The sequence below is a fragment of the Sinocyclocheilus rhinocerous genome, unplaced genomic scaffold (genome assembly GCF_001515625.1).
Source record: "Sinocyclocheilus rhinocerous isolate Xijiao unplaced genomic scaffold, SAMN03320098_v1.1 scaffold30, whole genome shotgun sequence".
Classification (NCBI taxonomy): domain Eukaryota; kingdom Metazoa; phylum Chordata; class Actinopteri; order Cypriniformes; family Cyprinidae; genus Sinocyclocheilus; species Sinocyclocheilus rhinocerous.
This window is the reverse complement of record NW_015657838.1, coordinates 396,934-406,745: the sequence shown is the minus strand read 5'-3', so window position 1 is coordinate 406,745 and position 9,812 is coordinate 396,934. Positions and strand designations below refer to the sequence as shown.

The 9,812-nt window shown below is 39.4% G+C and overlaps 1 protein-coding gene across 1 annotated transcript in view; it reads left to right on the top strand.

Annotated features, from left to right (window-relative positions):
- Positions 1 to 9,812, top strand: part of LOC107721590 (fibronectin-like) — a 29,316-nt gene that overhangs the window by 17,148 nt on the left and 2,356 nt on the right. Inside the window, exons 27-45 of the mRNA XM_016529684.1 lie at positions 195 to 386; positions 491 to 580; positions 663 to 929; positions 1,023 to 1,139; positions 2,653 to 2,817; positions 2,975 to 3,130; positions 3,244 to 3,357; positions 4,078 to 4,347; positions 4,895 to 5,082; positions 5,479 to 5,566; positions 5,665 to 5,844; positions 5,954 to 6,043; positions 6,148 to 6,336; positions 6,443 to 6,532; positions 7,404 to 7,858; positions 8,601 to 8,739; positions 8,823 to 8,990; positions 9,356 to 9,481; positions 9,569 to 9,675. Coding sequence (XP_016385170.1) covers positions 195 to 386; positions 491 to 580; positions 663 to 929; positions 1,023 to 1,139; positions 2,653 to 2,817; positions 2,975 to 3,130; positions 3,244 to 3,357; positions 4,078 to 4,347; positions 4,895 to 5,082; positions 5,479 to 5,566; positions 5,665 to 5,844; positions 5,954 to 6,043; positions 6,148 to 6,336; positions 6,443 to 6,532; positions 7,404 to 7,858; positions 8,601 to 8,739; positions 8,823 to 8,990; positions 9,356 to 9,481; positions 9,569 to 9,675 — 3,191 coding nt within the window. The remainder of the gene's footprint in view (positions 1 to 194; positions 387 to 490; positions 581 to 662; positions 930 to 1,022; positions 1,140 to 2,652; positions 2,818 to 2,974; positions 3,131 to 3,243; positions 3,358 to 4,077; positions 4,348 to 4,894; positions 5,083 to 5,478; positions 5,567 to 5,664; positions 5,845 to 5,953; positions 6,044 to 6,147; positions 6,337 to 6,442; positions 6,533 to 7,403; positions 7,859 to 8,600; positions 8,740 to 8,822; positions 8,991 to 9,355; positions 9,482 to 9,568; positions 9,676 to 9,812) is intronic.

Sequence of the window (9,812 nt, the reverse complement as noted above, 5' to 3'; positions counted from 1 at the left end):
TATATATAATATAAATTTTTTTTAAAAATTGTATATACATAATACTAAAATAAAACTTGAGAGCCCTGTGTGACACTGGTAAAACATCTGTAATAATATAATGAAATATATTACACAGAGAAAAATTTCATCAAAAAAAAAGCAGCTTTTGACTGGAAATAAAAAGTTATTCACTTTATTCCTGTCTCTTTTAGCTGTCCCTGCCCCATCTGGCCTGTCATTTGGAGAAGTGACCGCAGACACTATGCTGGTGACCTGGAATGCCCCTCAGGTGCCCAAATCCTCTGATATCGACCGCTACATCATCCGCTATCATCCAGTTGATGACGACGATGACACCATTGAGCGCACTGTGGATGGAAACACAAACTACGTTGTTCTTCGCCGTAAGTGACTTATAGAAGAATTGACCCTTATTTGTTTGTGCAGTTCTGTCTTTAGTTTCTGTATTGAACCCACATTAGTAATGAGTCTCTCCGTGTGATTTTAGATCTTGTGCCCAACACTGAGTACCTGGTGAGTGTGATTTGTGTCTATGAAGAGAGAGAGAGCTCACCTGCCATTAGCACTCAGAGAACAGGTGAGTTTGTTGGCTAAAACTGTAGAAATATTAAGATTTGCGTTAAGATCTGTTTCATTGGCTGCATCCTTTTACTTCACAGTCCTCGATGCACCTGTCGGCCTGCAGTTCTCTGATGTTGGCACCAACTCCTTCACCGTACGCTGGCAGGCTCCTCAGGCCGTTATCTCAGGATACCGTATCCGCTACCAAATGACCAGTGGTGGACGTGTTAAAGAGGAGAGACTGCCCCCATCAAGGAGCCATTTCACCCTCACAGGCCTGACCCCGGAGACCGAATACAGCATCAGCGTCTATGCCGTCAGCGGATCCCGCGAGAGTCTGCCTCTAACTGGAACTCAGTCTACCAGTATGCTGTTACTTCCTGCCTTTTGACTTCTCATTGCAGCTCACTTTAGATCGAATTAGTACTAATTGTCTCTCATTACTTTTTCTCTGTTAGTCTCTGATGCCCCCACTGACCTGGAAGTTATATCCTCAACGCCAACCAGCATCACCGTTCGCTGGGACGCCCCCTCTGTCACTGTGAGGTACTACAGGATCACACATGGAGAGTTGGGTAGGTGATTGGATCCTATCGAAATGGTGTTGACAAGTTTGTGTCTCTCGCACGGCTCCGGGGGGTGAACAAAGGCCTCCTGTAGCGAATCGATGCGTTTTTGTAAGAAAAATAACCATATTTAAAACGTAATCAATTTAATCTAGCTTGCACTCACTGTTGAACACGGAAGCAGCTCCGGGCGGATGACGTATGAGGTCGGCTTTGCGCATGCGCCGCTCAGAAGTGACGAACGCGGAAGCGCAGGGGAGAGATCAAAACAAAACAATGGTCACTAATTAGAAGTACAAAACGAGGATTTGTAAAGAAGAATGTCAGAGGATTTCGATATAAGCCAAGAGGAGACTGGTTTTCCTTTGCTAAAGTAAGGAAACTTTGCTTCCTTTGCTCCTGTTAACAAACGTTGGTTTTCACGAGACTCGCCGGCGCAACGCCGACCTCATACGTCATCCTCCCAGAGCTGCTTCCATGTACAACTGTTGGCGCAAGCTAGATTAAAGTGATTATTACGTTTTGAATGTGGATATTTTTCTTACAAAAACGCATCGATTCGCTACAGGAAGCCTTTCTTCACCCACCGGAGCCGTGTGAGACACTTTCTTTTTTTGGATGGGCGCTTTTTATTTAGCTTCTTTTGGACTGAAGCACTGCAACACCTGCTGACTGCAATGATAGAGCTTGGAATAGCTAGGACAATTTTTTATATAACTCCGACTGGATTCGTCTGAAAGAAGAAAGTCATATACACCTAGGATGCCTCGGGGGTGAGTAAAACACAGCCTAATTTTCATTTTTGGGTGAACTAACCCTTTAAGGCCTGTTCAAAAAAATGGAAAATTCGGTCTGATTTTCACATGCAGTGTGTCTTTTCAAAACAATGTGTAAAAAAAACAGCAGATGGACTGAAAGTAAATGTAGATTGACTCTCTGACAGTAGATGGTTCTTTTAGAAAAGCAGAAATTGCCCTGGTTACTCCGAGACACAAATACTACGCAAGTTTACGTCTCTGACATCCACTAGTCACAAAGAAAGGAAGTCAAACAGTATTTAAATGTTTTCTAAGAGTTGTTCAGATTTTTGTATTTACTATGATGTTTATCAAGTTATATATATATATATATATTAAAAAAAAAACAGAGACATGAGTCAAAAAACAGACAAACAGAGTCAAAATCGGGTCTCCATTAAGACCCCAAGCAATCCTACTGGCTCAACTAACTTATAAACCACACATTTGCTCTTACCTTACATGTATTTACAATAATCTTTAAGGTGATTATGTGTCAAATACATATTTTAAATTAATATTATGTATGTTTGGTATAACTATTTTTATGTAACAGCAGCTGCTCTGGTCATGTGACCAAAATGGTAAATTCTGTTGGTGGGCCAGCTTTATTATTTTATATTCCAGCTGTATATTCATTGAATATTCGTCTTTGTGTGAATTGATGGTCCTTTTACCATGGTTTGTTTGACATTGACTAAATTGTTCTGATCTTTCGCATTCAGGAGGTTTTGACGCCCCTCAGGAATTTTCTGTCCCCGGCTCCCAGTCTACTGCCACTATTGAAGGCCTACGTCCAGGCACCGATTACACCATTACTGTTTACGCTGTGACCGGCAGAGGGGACAGCCCTGCGTCCAGCACCCCCATCCATGTTATACACAGAACAGGTAAATCGAGGCATCTGAGAATGTCTGGCAGGTCTTTGTTGGGTGGTTTGACAGACTTTTTACGGATTTAGGAAGACAGGATGGTGTAAAATTACAGTATATCACTCAGTTGAGAGCAACAAGTTATAAATAATGGACTTTGTTTCTTTAAACATAGATATTGAGTCTCCATCAAAGATGGAGGTGACTGACGTGAAGGACAACACTATTACTGTGCGTTGGAACCCAGCAGTGGGCCCCATCTCAGGATATCGTGTCACAGGAACTCCACTAAATGGACAGGGTCCTGCTTTCTCTGAAGTGGTCGCTCCAGGTAATGTATATCACTCTCAATAAAAATATTGTGTTGTGCCTACTTTTGAAATGAAGGAGGTAATGCTGTCAAAGTGAGAGTTACATAGGTGTGTTTTTCACATGTAATTGCAGATCAGACTGAAATGACGTTCTATGGCCTGATGCCGACAGCGGAGTACACTGTCAGTGTGTATGCTTTGGGACAGGATGGAGAGAGCCCCCCTCTGGTCGAAACTGTAGTCACAAGTAGGTGCACAAACTTAGAGAAAGAGTTTTTTTGCTTCACAGTCTCATATCGTTTGTAAAAGTGATTGGATCCCTTGTAAAACAGAAGTACACTTTAGCATATTTAAAAAAAAAAAAAGAGTACTTATTACGGAAATAATGTACTTTAAGTAAACATTTTAGCATGTTAAATGCAATTAATAAAAAAAAATGTCGTAGATTCGATTTATATTAAATGCAATTAGCTGAACATTAGAATGCTTTTAGACCCACTTAATTTTAAATGTAATATCAAATAACATATTACAGTTAAAATAATAATCAAGTACTTTACATGCGCTTTAATGTCAACACATCAAAAAAGTACTTATTTAATGCATAAACAATGATTTAAAATGTACTTTAATTTTTTTATTTGACATTATCACAAAGTGTGCATTTTAAATGTGTACTTAAGTGTGTTAAGTCATAAAAGTGTAAGTTCACTTAAGTGGCTTTTTATTTCGTTAATATCATTATTAATTTGCAAGTACAGTTTTATAAAAAATATACTTTTAAGATACTATTGTAAGAGCACATTCAATACAGTTAAGTTCACTTTTTCACAAGGGGTGTTAAAGACGTATGAAAGTATCACTGTTAATTCATCCATTTGTAAATATTCTAAAATATTGCAGATGTAATGACATCAGGTTTAATTGAAACCGATTCATTCATAGTTTCAAATATTTCTTTCTCTAGCGGTGGATAAACCCAAAGATCTGTCCTTCACTGACGTGGACTCAACGTCCATGCGCATCTCCTGGGAGAGTCCTGATGGAGTGGTCTCCTCTTACAGAGTGTTGTACTACAGTCCAGAGGAGGGAGAGAGAGAGCTGTTCCCTGCCCCACGTGGAGATGATGAGTCTGCAGTGCTGCATGGCCTCAGACCGGGCACAGAATACACTGTTAAAGTCATCGCACTGCATGACCGGACCCCCAGCACTCCACTGGTGGGCACTCAGACAACAGGTATTACTTTAAACAGCTGCTCTTCTACTATTTAAGATCAGATCTACCAAAATGCAGTTTTTCTAACTATAATAATTATTTAATATTATACTATTTTAATTTATTATATAAAAAAACATAAATTAATTATAAATGCTATTTGTTATTTACTCAGTCCTCACTATAAAACTTTGATGCATAAGTTCTGCACTGAATGAAACCTAAAATCATTAAATTAATGAGAAGTGTACTTTTATTTTTCCAAGCAACTTTCAAAAAAAATTCTGAAAAAAATGTATCGTGTTTATTATTGTATATACTATTATTCACAATATTACTGTTTACCGTATTTTTACTGTAACTTAAAGTAACTGAACTTTAGTAGCCACCTAGCAATCACCCAGAACACCTTAGCAACTGCACAGCAACATGCTATACACCAAAAACAATATCCTGGCAACCATTACAGCATCCCAGTATTGTGGTAGTGAGTCTCATGTTCTTTAGAAAATGTTAAAATCTGGTAATATACTTAATGTTTCTTTAATGTTCTCTTCTCCCCCTGTAGCTATTCCTGGGCCCACAAGTCTGCACTTCTCCCAAGTGGGTCCAACATCCTTCACTGTCTCCTGGTCTTCTTCTGACGTCAGGCTAACAGGTTACCGTGTGGCCATCACCCCCAAGAGCAAGAATGGACCCACTAAAGAGGACAACATCTCCCCTGACTCGACTGAGTTCCACGCCACTGGACTCATGGTGAATAAATCTCACACTTGCAGAAGTTCATTCTCTCAAAACGTTAACCTTACTGATATTAGACGTAATGTGGAACAAATTACTTATGTTCTACGTTACATGCTATGCTTTCATGCTTTTCATGCCAAAAAGTCCTTAAAAACAGCACTGAGGGGTTTCATGGAAAAATCTGTTCCTCGGGTTTTGAGGAATTTATTTCTTGATTTTAGCTGTGATTGTGGGTTACTGGTAGTCCGAGAGCAATGCTAATCTCCATCAGGCAAACCTCACATTGTACATCTACCTTGTCATTTTGGTCAGTGTGTAGATCAAAGATTAAAGCCTGTGCCAGATTGTTTCAGAAAATTATATGGTATTTTGTGAAGCACATTTTCAAGGCTTTATGTGTGTTTATAGCCTGGCACTGATTATGAAGTGGAGGTTTACGGTGTGAAGAACTCTCTCACCAGCCGTCGTGTCAAGGGAGAAGTCACAACACCTGACAGTAAGCCACCTTCCCTAAAACGTCTCTGAATTACACCTGCATTCTCCACCAATTTGCTGTGTTCTGGCCAAAACTCAATCTAGATCTCATTTTCCCAGACATTAGTCCACTTCGACGTGTCCGTATATCCAATGTGAAGGACTCCTCCATCACTCTCACCTGGCGCTCTAAGACTGAGTCCATCTCTGGCTTCCTGGTAGAAGCCACACCCACCATGGGCGGCCATAACCCAATCCAGAGAACCATTGAACCTGATTCACGCACCTACACCATTACTGGTACAACACAACACAGCTGTAGCTCGTATTACAGGCTGTGACATATGCTTGGTAAATATTTGTTTTGAAAACTGTGATTGTTTCGATCATATGATTCTACGTTCTATAGGTCTGGAGCCAGGAACCACTTATAAGATCAATATCTATACTCTGAATGGAAGTGCACGTAGTGAGCCTTTCACCCTTACAGCTACTACAGGTACCTCATATAACGTACCTCATATAACATAACATAACATATAACATAACATAACATAACATAACGGGGTTATTTATATTTAAATTATTTAATACTTTTTTCAGCGAAACCAGTTATCAGCCCACCCACAAACCTCCATTTCACCTCTCTGACTCCTACTTCAATCTCCTTTACCTGGGAGCCTCCACGAAACTCTATCACAGGATACTACGTGACCTATGAAGAACCTGGAGACATTCCTAAAGAGCTGACCCCTCGACCTCAGGCTGGCAGGACCTTCGCTTCCATCTCTGGTACTGCTCTTTCCCAGTTTATGGCTTTCATAATGTTGTACCTTTTTGTCTCCCATTATTTATACTTATAGTTTTTTATTAACCTTTTTGTGGTCTATACGTGCAGGTTTGAAACCAGGCACTGAATATGTTATCAAGATTGTGGCATTAAATAACGCTCAGAGAAGCATTCCACTGATTGGAAAGGCAAAAACTCGTAAGTACTTTCGTTAACTTTTCTTTTACACTACTCTTTATGTGTTTGGGGTCAGTAAGTTTTTTTTTAATGTTATTAAAATAAGTTTCTAATACTCACCAAGGCTGCTTTTATTTAATCAAAAATAAATTAGAAATGGTCATATTGTGAAATTTTACCATTTAAAATTACAATTTAAAAGAACTGTTTTGTATCTTAATATATTTTAGAAAATATTGTATTCCTGTGATGCCAAATCTGAAATTTCAGCATCATCACTCCAGTCTTCGTTGTCACATGATCCATCTGAAATCATTCTAATATGCTGAGTTGCTGCTCAAGAAACATTTCTTATTATCAGTGTTGAAAACAGTTATGCTGCTCCTTATTTTGGTGGAAATAGTGAGAGGTTTTTTTAAGGATTCTTTGAATCCTTCAAAAGAACAGCCTTTGTTTGAAATCTTTCGTAGCATTATATGTTTAGCGACACTTTTGATCAATTTAATGCATCCTTGCCAAATAAAAGTAGTCATTTCTTTTTACCTCCAAACTTTGGAACTGTAGTGTACTTCCACATCTACATGTTGAAAAATATTTTAAGTTGTTTGGTGGTACTATTTGCACTCAAACTGTTATTGTAATACATTTTATGATGATATTTAATAAAGCTATTAATACATATAGTACATATCACCAGCATTGTTATGTGATGTTATGTTATATGATATGTGCTGCTCCTTTTTAAAAGACTTTTAATTCAAAAGAAATAAAAGCAAGGCTAATCTAAGCAAAGCACAATGAATTAAATGCGCTGTACATATCCCTCTGCTGGCAACATATGCTATTGCATTATTTTGCTCATTTGCTTGCCCCAACACAATTTTCCTGCTAGAACTGGAAAGTCACCAGCCGACCCCCCAGCTCCCCGACCCCAGCCGGCCCAGCCATGACATCCTGGATGTGCCAGAGGACAACGACCACTTCAACAACCATGTGCATATGCTGGGGCCAAACAGACACCACAAACCTGGGCAGCAGGGCCAACACATCTACACTGAATATCAGAGCTACAACCTGGGCAATAACGGCCAGCAGCCTCATCCCCCTAGCCACCGCGAGCCCCTGGTCTACATCCCCCTGCCAGGAGCAGATGGCCAGAGAGTGCCAGTGGTGCAGGTGAGCGAGGGACCTGAACCTGGCTTCCCCTTCAGTGGCCTTTACAATGAGACAAACCTGCCCCAGGAAGCTCAGACCCAGACCACAATCATGTGGCAGCCTGTGCCGCACACCTCAGAGTATGTGGTGTCATGCAGTCCCATTACAGAGATTAATGAGAAGACCTTCCAGGTGAGTAAACAATCATATCTGATATTGAAAGTCCTGTAATTAAATACTAGTGCTGTCAATCAGTTAAAACATTAAAAAGAAAAATCAAAGTATTCAATTAATTGCATATATCAATAGTTACTGGTAATGCACCTGAATCAAGAAAATGTAAAACATTACTGTACATTATTGAATGAACATTAAAAAGTTGATCTAAGCCATGTGTATATGGGCATTTCAGGGTACATGATTAAATGCATTAACTTACATAAATAATTTATTATGAAATAAATTATTAAAGTAAAGTGTTTTATCTACGCACTACAGTTTAAATGTTAAGGGATGGTAAAAGTTTTTAATGTTTTTGAAAACTATTTCATACTGCATTTATTTGATCAAAATACAGTAAAAACAGTAATATTGTGATATACTATTACAATTTAAAATACCTGTTTTCTTTTTTTATTTTAAAATTACGTTATTGTGGTAGAAAGTAAATTACTGAATGGGCATTAAAGAGTTGGTTTGATCCGGGTGCAGATGGACATTTCAGGGTGTAAAATTAAATGCAATAATTATATAATGAAACAAATACACAGGGGGAAAAAAGCTTACACTTTTAGCATAAAAACTAAAGTAAAGTGCAAATTTGCCTGTTTGGTTCTGTATGATGGTAGCTTCTAGCTATTGACGTTTTTTTTAGTTTTTTTGTAGTATGATATTATCAGTGATTATTAATTAATACACTCTCTCTCTCCTTCAGATGCGTCTGCCTGGTACGTCCACTAGTGCTACACTGATCGGTCTCACCTCTGGTGCCTCCTATCATGTTCTTGTGGAGTCTGTCAACGGAGACCAAAAACAGAAAGTCCTGGATGATGTTGTGACTGTCGGAAACGGTGGTAAATCATCCCTAACCCAAACAAATTTGTAACCATATTTCAAGAGCTTAACATGCTTGTTCCTGACTCCTCATATTCTGTAGTTCCAGAGGCTGGAGTGATTCCCACAGGCAGGAATGTGTGCTATGACACATTCACCGCCACCTACCATGAGGTGGGCGCAGAATGGGAGCGCATGTCCGAGACGGGCTTTAAACTCTGGTGCAAGTGCCTTGGCCTTGGCAGTGGTCATTTCAGATGTGATTCATCCAGTGAGTGAATGAGCAGTGCTGCTACATGTTAAACACCACACCTCATTGTAGCATGGGTGACCATTTGCCAGTTAAAGACAGGTCATGTTTCATATTTTTTTTTCTACACTTGCCCATGCTAGCTTTTCCTGACATGTTTGTCGAGGTTATCAAACATGGCAGCCAGAGATGAGGTGGCTCGTGTCTCAGATTTGTATTGTCAGCCTTTAACCAGACGATATTAAACTCTGAGATTAGCTTATTTTGTACAATAACCACTGTATGAATGTGTGTGAAGGATGAATTCACTGGAAACTCTAAGATGTCTTTCTCTAGACACATTTGAAGGTTTATGTACTAACCAACAAGTGTCTTTAAATCTACAGAGTGGTGCCATGATAATGGCCACAACTACCGAATTGGTGAGAAGTGGGACCGTCATGCTGAGAACGGTCACATGATGAGCTGCACCTGTCTGGGCAACGGGAAAGGAGAGTTTAAGTGTGAACCCCGTAAGCAGAGTTTTTCAACAGTTGGGTCTATGCAGTTTTTAACATTTAATGGTTGGTTGGTTGATTGACGTTCATTGTCTGCTGTAGTTGAATCCACCTGTTATGATGATGGGAAGCTGTACCAGGTGGGCAACCAGTGGCAGAAGGAATATCTCGGAGCAATTTGCACATGTACCTGCTATGGAGGACAACAGGTAACACTAGGTTTTATGTGTTCTTTATATTTTGATTTGTTTTTACAAATGAAGGACTTTCTACACACTCTCTCTCACTCTCACTCTCTCTCTCTCTCTCTCTCTCTCTCTCTCGGTCGCTCTATATATATATATAT